Source organism: Theropithecus gelada, chromosome 16, assembly GCF_003255815.1.
Source record: "Theropithecus gelada isolate Dixy chromosome 16, Tgel_1.0, whole genome shotgun sequence".
Classification (NCBI taxonomy): Eukaryota; Metazoa; Chordata; class Mammalia; order Primates; family Cercopithecidae; genus Theropithecus; species Theropithecus gelada.
Genome location: NC_037684.1, coordinates 64793906 through 64807295, shown reverse-complemented (window position 1 = coordinate 64807295; position 13390 = coordinate 64793906). Strand labels below are relative to the sequence as shown.

Sequence of the window (13390 nt, the reverse complement as noted above, 5' to 3'; positions counted from 1 at the left end):
GCTGTGAGGAAATAAATCATTCGGTGAAATAGATCACTAGGGCTAACTGGGGGATCGCTGCAGAATTTTAGAGGGGAGGGTGGAAAAGAGGCCTGGCCCTCTCTGCCCACTCTTCTGTCTCCTCTCTCCCAGTACTTGAGGACGGCAGTTTTCTTGGTTCAGACCAGGGGTTCCCATGGAAAAGGGGATGGGGTGACAGGCAGCTACGATTGCTGCCCCAGCACCTGCTGAGCCACTTTGCAAACCTGGACACAGTGATGGGTTTGACATGAGAGGATTCTAGGCCCCTTCGGCTCTCACAGTGTGGTCTCACGTCCCATGAAAGGACATCCTTAGGACACTCAACTTCTTCCTTAAAATTCCCTCCTGACACTAATTTATCTCCCCTCCAGATCTCGGTGGGTTTGAAATGACTGAGCAGTTGACATCAGGGCATGACCATGTCATCAGGGCAGTGACATGCTTTTGAATAAAATGGCTTATTTTCAACTTGGCTCAGTCTGAATTTTAGTTTATTCCTGTGGTGAGTCACTCGGTGTGTTGAAGAACTTCTTATGTCTTGCCTTAAAGAACGCTTAAAGAAGGAAGAAAAGACTCGTCAGGAACTGGAAAAGGCCAAAAGAAAACTCGACGGGGAGACGACCGACCTGCAGGACCAGATCGCAGAGCTGCAGGCGCAGATTGACGAGCTCAAGCTGCAGCTGGCCAAGAAGGAGGAGGAGCTGCAGGGCGCGCTGGCCAGGTCTGCGGCCCCCAGCTGCACTGCATGGGAGCCCGTGGGGCTGAGTTTCAGCAGACTGTTATGTTCGGGAGCATCCAAAAACCCTGGGAGAGTGAGATGGGGTCTACTCGCTGTTGGGTGTGACCTGAGAGAGTGAAAAGTCCAGGCGTACAGATTTTGTGTCAGGGCAGCAAGAAAGTCTCATAAACCATCTCAATATTTATATTTAATATTTAATACTTTAAAATGACAAATTATATTATGAAACCCTTGGAAATTCATACCAGAACAAATTATTTCACCATAACAAATGTTTTGGTCTCTGTACATTACAGATTAACTGCAGTATGTTTTATTTATTTATTTATTTTGACAAGGTGTCTCACTCTGTCACCCAGGCTGGGGTGCAGTGGTGCAATCTCGGCTCACTGCAAACTCTACTTCCTGGGTTCAAGCAATTCTCATGCCTCAGCCTCCCAACTAGCTGGGATTACACGTGTGCACCACCACATCAGCTAATTTTTGTATTTTTAGTAGAGATGGGGTTTCACCATGTTGGTCAGGCTGGTCCCAAACTCCTGACCCCAAGTGATCCACCCACCTTGGCCTCCCAAAGTGCTGGGATTACAGGCATGAGCTACCACGCCCAGCCTGTAGTATGTTTTAGAACTTGAAGGGAAATCACTTTTCAGAAATTATATTTCTCCACTGAGAGCATGATTCAATAATCAGTTCTAAACCATTCAGTTTAGAATGCAAATCAGATGTAATAAATATGTCTAATGTTTCCTTTCTTTATAAAGAATAACTATTTGGCTACATGGTTGTAATACTTGGAGTTTATAATGTGTTACAATCAAAATCTTACAAGAAAAATCTCCCTTACCTCAAACATCCCAACTATTCCCAATCAGAAAAATCTTCCAACGTTTTAAACCACAGACATAAACAAAAAGATGCCCTATGGAAGAGAGGCACCTGGAGGGTGTGAGGATGAGAGCCTCTTTTTTCCACTGTGTTCTTTGAGCATCCCTGGTTTGACTGGGTTCTGTTGTGTTCTCTGAGCATCCCTGGTTTTGGCTGGGTTCTGGTGTGATGGAGGAGGTCACTCCTTCATAGTTAGAAGCAGATTTTTAACTATAACAGCCTTTGACTTCAGAGTAAATGTTTTCGTATTCTAAGGGCTAAAGTAAGAGTGTCCTACCTTTTAATGGAGAAGCATGGTCGTTTGGAAAGGGGGCTGGGCTGGAATCTAGTTCAGGCTCTGCCATCATTAGCTTTGGGGCCTTCAGCAAGTCTTCTACCCAAGGACTTCCTCCTGCCCTCGCAGGTGTGGAGCATCTGCACCAGCCTCAGGCCCCAGGAGGAGGGATGTGGGACTGGGGTCTCGTGGAGAGGTGCTCAGGGGCTGGGGCTCCCCTGAGAAACAGGCCATCCGGGCGCCGTCTCTGAGTGCCTCTTGTGCCCGGGTGTTTTAACAGAGGTGACGATGAAACACTCCATAAGAACAATGCCCTTAAAGTTGTGCGAGAGCTACAAGCCCAAATTGCAGAACTTCAGGAAGACTTTGAATCTGAGAAGGCTTCACGGAACAAGGCCGAAAAGCAGAAAAGGGACTTGAGTGAGGAGCTGGAAGCTCTGAAAACAGAGCTGGAGGACACGCTGGACACCACGGCAGCCCAGCAGGAACTACGGTGAGTGTGGGAGAGGGAGCAGGGCCCGGGCGCCTGCCAACCTCTCCACCGAGCCCGCGCAGAGATGCCTGGTGTGCTTGCTGTCTTTGAGAGGTGGTGTGCTTTTCCTCGTGATGGCAGGTGGAACGGTGATTAAATAGTAATGGTTAGAAACAGACCAGCCTATGGGTAGAAACACCTGTGCAGGGTACCCCACTTCAGCAGAGTAACTGCTGTTAGTAGTGTGAGTCCTAGGGTAGACAGCAGACTGAGGGACACAGAGTGAGAGGGTGTGATCAGAAAAGCTGTGGTCAGTGATGGATGTCTAGGGAGGGACAGTGACAGCTACACACAGAGGGGGGCAGTGAAAAGAGATTTATAGATAGATAGGACCAGAGGGAGAAGGGTAAACACAGGAATAGGAGGAGATACCCAAGAGGCCAGGCACTTATGCTGGCAGTGCCAGGTGGTGTGAACGGTGTAGGTAACCAGCTGAAAAGGGAAGGGTGCCTTCACAAGGGTGAGAAGAAGGCTGGTGCAGGCACTGGGACAGAGGTGTGCAGTGGGCAGAGGCATAGGCAGCAGCATGAGCCAGCAGCCGGGGCGGGCATGAAAAAGGTGACAAGCATAGGTGAACATGGCCAGAGAAGGTTCCCGGGTAGAAAACTGCAGCATGGCAGCCCGCGAGTCGCAGGAGAGCCCTAGCGGTGAGCCGGTGCGCAGGCCTGGAGGTGCCGGCCCGCTGCTCCCACGGACTCATAGGTGTCGTCACTGTGGAGAGCAGTGTGGGGGGTGTGCCAGCTTGCTGTCCTGGCAGAGGCCGTCTGCTCCCTCCCACACTCACGCTGCCAAGTGCCTCAGGGCCACCCCAGGAGTCCCAGCCAGAAGGGAACCCTCGCCGCCTTGGCTGGCTGCAGGCACACCTGCTGGCTCTTCCAGGGTGTGAATGATGGAAAGAATAGCCCGTCACCCCGGGGAGCTGCTGGGGCCTGAAATAAAGCAAGAAAGACAGAGGGAATTATTTTTGAACGCAAGTGTGGCCAGAGAGGCCGCCATGACCCAGAGCAACCAGGAGGGAAATGGGTTGTGGTGAAAACCAGTGCATTTCCCCAGAGGACACGGATGTCATCAGCTGGGTCCACCCAGCAGCTGGAAACCTGGGCGCTCGGTCGTGGAAAGAATGACATCGTGGTGTCCACAGGGCAGGCCGGCTCGGTAGAGCAGCGAGACTGAGGTCAGATGGTGGGTGTGGGGAGACTCTCCACGCTGGAGAGCAGAGGGGTGCGCCTTGGAATGTTGGCCATGATCCTGGCCATGAACATGTACAACTACGGCAGCTGGACAGAGGTTGGTTGGTTTTTGTCTTCCATTTTTTCCCAGAGAGAGGAAAACCCCATCTGAGCCAGGTATGGTTTGAGGCTTCCTACCCCACTTTTTTATTTTATTTTATTTTTTATTTTTTATTTTTTTGAGACGAAGTTTCACTCTTATTGCCCAGGCCGGAGTGCGATGGTGCGATCTCGGCTCACGATAACCTCCGCCTCCTGGGTTCAAGCGATTCTCCTGCCTCAGCCTCCTGAGTAGCTGGCATTACAGGTGCCTGCCTCCATGCCTGGCTAATTTTGTATTTTTTAGTAGAGATGGGGTTTCTCCATGTTGGTCAGGCTGGTCGCGAACTCCCGACCTCAGGTGATCCACCTGCCTTGTCCTCCCAAAGTGCTGGGATGATAGGCATGAGCCACCACGCCCGGCCCTTACCCCACTTTAGCAGAGTAACTGCTTTTCGTAGTGTGAGTCCTAGACTTCTCTTTGATATGTCTGCTTTTTTAAAATCTAGAAACCACTGAACTAGACTTGGCTGAACTCTCCACTCCCAGCTGGGCTTTTGACTGCAATAGAAAATAAGGTTCTGATCATTTTTCCATCCAACCCTTGCAAAAAAATAAATGCGCGTATTTATTAAAACTATGCCTATGCTCAGCTGTAGCACCCACTGATTCTGTTTTGCCTGTAGCTCAGACGTGTCCTCCATTCTTGCTAAGGACCCTTAAGAGAATGCAAACCACCCTCCCTGGGCCCTAGTTCTTCCCATGATTAGTATAAAGTAATAGTCCTCTGTAAATCATCTACTCTTCTGCAGACGCACTGGCATTTTAACTTTCTTGAGGACTTTTGACGAAAGACTAAAATAAATTGGCTTGTTCAGCCTGGAGAAGAGAAGGTGAAGGTTTCCTTTGACCATTGGGTTCAAGCAGGGACGAGGAACACACACACACAAAACTATTTTCCCAAAAGACTACGTGCTGCTAGTTGGAGAGATTTCCCTAGAGTCTGACCAATGAAGCACTGGCCACTAGAGTGAGCTGAAATAATCTCGATGGGAGCCTTGTAGAGGACAGGACCAGAGCAGCACGTCTTTGACCTCTGGCTGGGCCAGTGGAACTTGGGGCTGAGCTAGGCTGGACCGCAAAGAATCCTCAGTGATTCCTTCTGGCTGGGCTACATGTGACCATGGAGCTGGCAGCCACCAGGCCCTGTTCTCTTGGCACAGGGATCTCTCAGCCAGCCCCTGCATCTCATGACTCCATGAGAAGAGAGGTGAAGAGAGGGAAAATGTGTCCACATGGGAATCAGTGTGTGAATCACTGTTCTAAGTTGTGACATGTTATAAAGTATAGAGCAAGCTTGCTAGAGATGTGCTTCAGGATTAGTGTGAGGTTGTAGCTAATTCAACAGTGCTAATATAGGTCTTAGCAGGAGCACTGTTTACCTGACTGGCTTCCGTCTTCATCAAGCTCGTGCTTAAACACGGTGCTCAGATTAACAAATTTAGAGTGACTCGCCATGGGGAGTAAGATCTCTTCTAGAAAGTGAATAACTCTGGTTATTGAAGTTACCCTGTATTTGTTACAGCCAATTTTAAAAATATTAGAAAGCCATGGAAAGATACTTAATGCTAATGTGACCTTCATACCGTAAAGTGTAGGTTAGATAAAACCAGTTTATGTCAGAACATTCCAATTCTATGGCCATGGACCTGCTGTGTTCTCATATCAAACATCAGAGATCCTTTCTGAACCCTTTGAGCTGCCTTTTAATTTTCCTGCCCCTCCAAAAGATAACGCCCTCCTCCCCAACCTCAAGCCATTTTCTAGTAGAGTTTTGGGAGGATGTTAGTTAGTTCATTGTGGCTTCTTCACATGAATGTGAGAGTCTTGCTTTGTTACAGTGCAACATCCTGATTCATTTGGCCTTTGCCACCGCTTCACTTTTGAAAATCTCTGGGAGACTCCCTTTTTCCAGTTTTATTCAGTTCTGTTGGGCTATGTCAGGCAGTTTGGCATCTTGTGTTAACCAATTCCTGACCTCCAGTGAAACCAGACTGCCCAGAACAATTTGAAGACCCCCTAGGGATGTCACCCTGTGTCTTGATAAGTCAGATATGGCAGGGAAGTTGCACTGGTTTTTGTTTTGTTTGGTTTTTTTTTTTGGTTTTTTTTTTGGCGGGGGGGGGGGGGGTTGGTTTTTTTTTTTTTAAAGATAGGGTCTCACTCGCCCACGCTGGCGTGCAGTGGTACAGTCATAGCTCATTGTAACCTCAACCTCCCAGGCTCAAGCGATCCACCTTAGCCTCCCAAATTGCCAGGATTACAGGCATGAACCACTACTCAGCTCTCTAGGAGGATTTCTGATATCACAGTAATAGACCTGCCGGCCTACTGGAAATAGCACATCAAATATTTATTAAAGGAATTTATGTAATATTTAAAACAAAAACAGTACTTTTTCAAAAAGAAAATGTGTTTCTAATCAGTCAGCTAATTCTGATCTCTCTTAAAAAATGTCCTTCTCTAGTACAAAACGTGAACAAGAAGTGGCAGAGCTGAAGAAGGCTCTTGAGGAGGAAACTAAGAACCATGAAGCTCAAATCCAGGACATGAGACAAAGACACGCAACAGCCCTGGAGGAGCTCTCAGAGCAGCTGGAACAGGCCAAGCGGGTAAGGGAGACCCTGCCGTGTGCCGTGGCCTGGAGAAAATCCGCCAGCAGACCCACTCCCATCCTATCTGCCCGTTCTGTTCAGTCAGGTATTGATTATGCTCCAGCCTCTACACACCATTGAGTGGGCTGCTGGGTACCCAGTTGCCAAGGCAGGAGCGGCTTTCTGAAAACACACTGTCTACTTAGGGAAAAAAGCCAGATGCAAATGCACGGATCCAGCCGCCATCTCAAATCACACAGTCCTCCCCAGTGTCTCCTCTCACTAAGTCCTTCTCCCAGGGGCTTCACTCAAAACCCTGAATGATTTGAAAGTCATTCTTCCCTTACTTGTCTGCTGCCAGTAAGTCACAAGTCCCGCCACTGTTCCCCTTCAGGGGTTCCTGACATTCATCTCTCCCTTCTTGTCCTTCCCTGCCTGTGATCTCACCACAGCCACCAAGCAGTCTTGCCTTTCATTCATTGTTCCCGCTTCTGTATCTCAGACATAGGCGTTCCGTTCTGCTGAAACTGAATTTCATGTGCCCTGTGACTCATGCCACCCCCCTATACAGACTGGCCTCCATGACTTCCCATAATCATCCTTGCCTTTGTGACTTGGTTCTTGCTCCGGTTTCCCCATCTCTCTGTTCTTTGCCTAGCCACATGCCACCTTTTAATTTAGACAATGACAATATTAACATTTACAGAACATTTACATTTGTGTCAGGTACTGTGCTAAGTACCCTACGTGAATTGCCTTCCTTAATCTTGGTTACAACCCTGTGGCACAGTCTCCTATAATTCTCATTTAAAAGACAAGGAAACTGAGGCCCAGCGGTGTTAGGTAATTAAGCCGGGGTCACACAGCTGGTTCGTGGAAAGGCAGCCTGAGGCCAGACAGTCTGGCCCAGATTCCCATGTGACCACCTTACTACACCCAATCGTGTCCCTGAGGCAAGATGTCATTGGAGACACATCCTGTTGTGACCACCCTGCACCAGGGGTGCTTGCTCATGTTAGTACATATAAAACAGTTTTTACACTGACAACACTTGTTTTATACAAAGGACAGTGTGAGTGAGTACGCTGCAGACACGACACTTGGCATCGACAAGGATCATTACTTAGCACAATGAGCCCCTAAGTACCTGCATCTGCTCCTCAGAGCAGTACGTACGCGTGTGTTCCTTACACAGAAATCCTCACATTCAGAGAACAGCAAACATTTTCATTCATTCATTCATTCAACAAATGTTGATCACAGGCTTACTGTGTGTTAGGCACAATTCCGCAGACTCAAAAAGCAGTCCTCTGTATGGAGTTTTAGAAAATAATTAGTGAATTATGTTTTCCCTTCCGTCTCCTAGTTCAAAGCAAATCTAGAGAAGAACAAGCAGGGCCTGGAGACAGATAACAAGGAACTGGCGTGTGAGGTGAAGGTCCTGCAGCAGGTCAAGGCCGAGTCTGAGCACAAGAGGAAGAAGCTCGACGCGCAGGTCCAGGAGCTCCATGCCAAGGTCTCTGAAGGCGACAGGCTCAGGGTGGAGCTGGCGGAGAAAGCAAGTAAGCTGCAGGTAAGCCAGAAACCTCCGCTCTACACACATCCCACCGTAGCATGTCCCTAATTTACCATTGTATCCCTCTGTGCAATCAGAGACCCACAGCCAGCGTGCTGTGTAATACCTGACAATTGCTGTCCAGTAAATATATCGAGTCTTAGGTGTCCCTAGTGTCTATTACTTCGATGAAGTTAAATAATTCTTTTTTTTTTTTTTTTTTTTTTTTGAGACGGAGTCTCGCGCTGTGTCACCCAGGCTGGAGTGCAGTGGCGCGATCTCGGCTCATTGCAAGCTCCGCCTCCCAGGTTCACGCCATTCTCCTGCCTCAGCCTCCGAGTAGCTGGGACTACAGGCGCCCGCCACCACGCCCGGCTAGTTTTTTGTATTTTTAGTAGAGACGGGGTTTCACCATGTTAGCCAGGATGGTCTCGATCTCCTGACCTCGTGATCCGCCCGTCTCGGCCTCCCAAAGTGCTGGGATTACAGGCTTGAGCCACCGCGCCCGGCCAGTTAAATAATTCTTAGAAGAAGACAGCATGAATTGGACTTGATCAGTTCCACCTTGAATTGTGTTTATAGTTGCTTGAACAGTTTTAGGCACTTCAGCTTCTCCATTAGTCCAGTAAATAATAGGAACAATGGGCCAAAAAAATTATACTTCACATTGGCAAAGATTTGCAAGAGTTTTATTTTTTTACATTGCTGGTATAAATTAGTGCAACCTTTTTTTTTTTTTTGAGACAGTCTCGCTGTCGCCCAGGCTGAAGTGCAGTGGCGCAATCTCTGCTCACTGTACCCTCCATCTCCCAGGTTCACACTATCCTCCTGCCTCAGTCTCCCGAGTAGCTGGGACTACAGGTGCCTGCCACCACGCCCGGCTAATTTTTTGAATTTTTAGTAGAGACAGGGTTTCACCACGTTAGCCAGGATGGTCTCGATCTCCTGACCTCATGATCCGCCTGCCTCAGCCTCCCACAGTGCTGAGATTACAGGCTTGAGCCACTGTGCCCGGCCTAGTGCAACCTTTTCTAAAGGACAGTTTGGCAGTCTTAGATCACGAGCCTTAAAACTGGGAGTATCCTTAGACCCGAAAAATACACGTCTAGTCATTTATCCTAGGGAATTAACTAAGGATGTACACACAGAGTCAACTTCAAGAATGTTAATTGCGGAAGTGTGTACAAAAGTATAGTCAGCCCTCAGTATCCACTGGGGCATTGAATCCAGGACCTCCTGCAGATACCAAAATCTGCTGATGCTGGAGTCCCTAATAAAAATGGCATAGTATGGGGCCGGGCATGGTAGTTCACGCCTGTAATCCCAGCACTTTGGGAGGCCAAGGTGGGCAGACCACCTGAGGTCAGGAGTTTGAGACCAGCCTGGCCAACGTGGTGAAACCCCGTCTCTACTAATAAATACAAAAAACTGGCCAGGTGTGGTGTTGCACACCTGTAATCCCAGCTACTCGGGAGGCTGAGGCAGGAGAATTGCTTGAATCCAAGGAGGTGGAGGTTGCAGTGAGCCAAGATCATGCCACTGCACTCCAGCCTGGACAACAGAGCAAGACTCCATCTCAAAAAAAAAAAAAAACAAAGGCGTAGTATTTGCATGTATGCACATCCTCCCATATACTATAAATCATCTCTAGATCACTTATAATAGCTAAGACGATGTAAATGCTATGTAAAAAGTTGTTAGACTGTATTTTTTAGGAAATAACGACCCAAAACAGTCATGTTTTTAGGAAATCACCCAAAAGAGTCCTGAACTATACATGGTCAGTGCACATGAAGGGGTTTTTTCTGGATTTTTCTTTTTTGTTTTTTTGAGACAAAGTCTTGTTCTATCGCCCAGGCTGGAGTGCAGTGGCGCGATCTCAGTTCACTGCAAGCTCCGCCTCCCGGGTTCACACCATTCTCCTGCCTCAGCCTCCCAAGTAGCTGGGACTACAGGCGCCCGCCACCACGCCCGGCTAATTTTTTGCATTTTTAGTAGAGACGGGGTTTCACTGTGTTAGCCAGGATGGTCTCCATCTCCTGACCTCGTGATCTGCCCACCTCGGCCTCCCAAAGTGCTGGGATTACAGGCGTGAGCCACCGCGCCCGGCCCTTTTCTGAATATTTTTAATACATGTTTGGTTGAATCCACAGATGGAACCTATGGATAGGAAGGGCTGACTGTGATTGGAAATAACTTTAATGTTTAATACGGACTTCTATGCATCCAGCAAAAACAGTATAGTCAATGAGTCCCTGTTGGTAAGAAAAGATGTACATCCTGTATTGCCACATTGAAAAAGCATTACAGAGCTGTGTTGTGTCAGAGGCCCAAGACCACATTACAGTACATGATTCTCCAGGGCTCCAGGACTCAGCAGAGAGGCCTGCCCATGGCAGGCTGCGCTGTGGCTTTGCTGCCATCCAGCTTCTCTCAGCTGGTGTGATGAGGACAGGCGAGAACCCACAGTGCCCTGCTGCCCCTCTGCATCCCTCTGCTTCTTCCCAGCGCCAACTGTCATCAAAAATTATAAAGCATCTTATACCATGAAGAGTTGTTTGGAAAATATTTTAGAAATATTAATTGAGAAGGAAAAAATATTATTCATTAAATCTGACCATAAGAAATAGCTTAAATATTCATGATGAATATACAATACCAGTTTTTTAAAACCTTAAAGAACTTCCGGCCGGACGTGGTGGCTCACGCCTGTAATCCCAGCACTTTCGGAGGCCGAAACCCTATCTCTACTAAAGATACAAAAAATCAGCCAGGCGTGGTGGCGCACATCTGTAATCCCAGCCACTCAGGAGGCTTAGGCAGGAGAACTGCTTGAACCCAGGAGGCAGAGATTGCAGTGAGCCAAGATCGTGCCACTGCACTCCAGCCAGGGCGACAGGGCAAGACTCTGTCTCAAAAAAAAAAAAAAAAAAAGAAACTCTCTTGTATCCCTTTTATAGAAGCCTCAAGTTCGATAAGAATGTGAATTATACTTTCCTCCCAAAGCACGTGGTTAACGCATCTTCATGTGAAGGAGCACCAAAATCAAGCACCTGCTGGCCTTTCAGCCTCCCCACAGAGGATACAGTCACTCTTTCAAAGGCTTTGCTTTAATTTTTGTCTCTTCATGATAAAAATAGAAGGTAGAAAACCAGTTAGGAGACCCCCCCGCAGCCCCATCCTTTCCATGGGTAGAGACTGTTAAGGTAGCCAGGGAGGCAGGTTCTAGTACCTACTTATTTGAGCTCTGTTTGAAGGCAACAGACTCTTGGTGGTGAGTCTTCCTTAATTGAATGGGTAGTTTCAGGTTCACACTGCCCCCGAGTTCTTCTCTATTTGTGTTCTGTTTAAAAGCTGTGTTTCTAGACCCTTTCTGCTCGCTTACTTTTGAGTTGAATTTAATCTTTTTCTCCTTACAGAATGAGCTAGATAATGTCTCCACCCTTCTGGAAGAAGCAGAGAAGAAGGGGATTAAATTTGCTAAGGATGCAGCTAGTCTTGAGTCTCAACTACAGGATACACAGGTATTCCACGGGGAACAAGGGGTCTTTCTAATAACTAACATTTCTGTAGTATTTAAGCTGGTGAAATATGCTGGCCCCAGAGTTGTCTTTTATGTCACCTCTTACTAGTTTTATGTCATACTTTCATTTGGAGCCAGGCTTGCTACTCAGGATTTCTCCCTGGAAGCTCAGTGTCTTAATGTAGAGCCTCTGGGGTTCCTGTGTCTGGCAGGCATGTGGGTGGCCTCGGAGGCAGCTCCACCTGCCATTCACTGCCGCTGCCTGCGCAGTGGTTTACCCAAGCCATGGTCCTGCACACAATGTCTTGCTGGCCGTTTTAAATAAGATTGTTTCATTATGGTTGGAATTTCATTGTGCTGACCTGTGGGAAACAGTCCATTTTGTAAAAGGGTGAGTTGAGGCTTGCTTATCAGATGGTTAAGACCTGCACTGCATCATCCGTTAGGGATGTTTTTAAGTCAGCTACAGGTTACTTGAAAATAATGTAGCACTTTATTCTTGGAGTTTTACAGCTTAATTTTGTTAAATTTGCAAACATTTATGAGTGTTTATTTGTCAGGCTTTAGGCTAGGTGCTGGGGATTAAAAAAAATCTCAGGCCGAAAGTGGAATGATTAGGTAGTTGGGGATAAATTCATTTTAACTGAAGCATACCCCATGCATGACAAGGCACGGCCTGGTGAGTGAGAGTAGAGGAGGCCAGAGCCAGAGCCCAGAAATTCTGCTCCACACGACTAATGCCTCTGAAGATTTTCCAGTCTGAAAGTAACAGGAAAGACATGTTTGTGCTTACATTTTAGAAGTCAGTCTGGCAGGAGATACAAAGGAGGGAATGCCTAAGACGGGAGAGGTGATCCCAGCGTGAAGGGTTGAGGGCCTGAACTAAGACGGGGCAGGGGATAGATTGGAAGGGATTCCAGGCGTGACTGAGGAGATGCAGGGTGTGATGGGGGATGCAGGAGGGGAGGCCTCAGGGATGCCTGGAGGCTCCAGCCTGGGCCCTTGGGTGGACGGCGCCGCCATTCATTCTTCAGGGATCAGTCTGAAGCAGTGTTGGTGTGAAAAACTTTTACAAAGTTACTGTGTGTGTTTTTAAATCGTCTGTGTGTGTTAATGTCACTAGGTGTTCTCATGCACTGAGGCACTCTCTTTTATGACATGAATTCTTTAATACAGGTGTATTTGTTTTGGTGATAAATATAACGAAGTGTTGCCCTTTTAAAAAAAAAATACACAGGAGCTTCTTCAGGAGGAGACACGCCAGAAACTAAACCTGAGCAGTCGAATCCGGCAGCTGGAAGAGGAGAAGAACAGTCTTCAGGAGCAGCAGGAGGAGGAGGAGGAGGCCAGGAAGAACCTGGAGAAGCAAGTGCTGGCCCTGCAGTCCCAGGTGTGCGTCCTCTTTAGGAAGCCGCGGTGGCCTCGATGTGTGTCTTTAGCAGCTCCTGGCCCTGCTTTGCCGGGCTGTCTCAACTCCATTTGGGACACTTAATTAGGTTGTACTAAATTAAGCCCATTAAATGGTTTTGCTTTGACCCAGCCACATGCTGGTTATAATGCTGGAAGCCCTTAAAATAAGGACCTAGGACTGTGTCAACGATGTAAAATTTCAATCCAGTTATCATTTTAATAGACTGTTAGCTAAGAAATTAAGTAGTAACCGTCTAAGATTCATTTATTTTAAAATCACAGTATTGATTTTTCTTCTCTCAAAATATTAAAAAGTTTTCTTCTTTTTTCTTCAAATTCAAAAACTAATTGAGTTCTTATTTTTTCTTTTTTTTTTTGAAACAGAGTCTCACTCTATCGCCCAAGCTGGAGTGCAGTGGCATGATCTCAGCTCACTGCAACCTCCACCTCCTGGGCTCAAGTGATCCTCCCACCTCAGCTTCCCCAGTAGCTGAGACTACAGACAGGCGATTTTTGTATTTTTAGT

General features: G+C 47.4%; 1 protein-coding gene across 4 annotated transcripts in view; it reads left to right on the top strand.

Moving 5' to 3' along the window:
- Positions 1 to 13390, top strand: part of MYH10 (myosin heavy chain 10) — a 153064-nt gene that overhangs the window by 120713 nt on the left and 18961 nt on the right. For all 4 annotated transcript variants that reach the window (XM_025363725.1, XM_025363723.1, XM_025363722.1 and 1 more), the window contains 6 exons: positions 571 to 742; positions 2203 to 2415; positions 6250 to 6394; positions 7743 to 7949; positions 11351 to 11455; positions 12692 to 12844. In XM_025363725.1, the coding sequence (XP_025219510.1) occupies positions 571 to 742; positions 2203 to 2415; positions 6250 to 6394; positions 7743 to 7949; positions 11351 to 11455; positions 12692 to 12844 (995 nt within the window). The remainder of the gene's footprint in view (positions 1 to 570; positions 743 to 2202; positions 2416 to 6249; positions 6395 to 7742; positions 7950 to 11350; positions 11456 to 12691; positions 12845 to 13390) is intronic.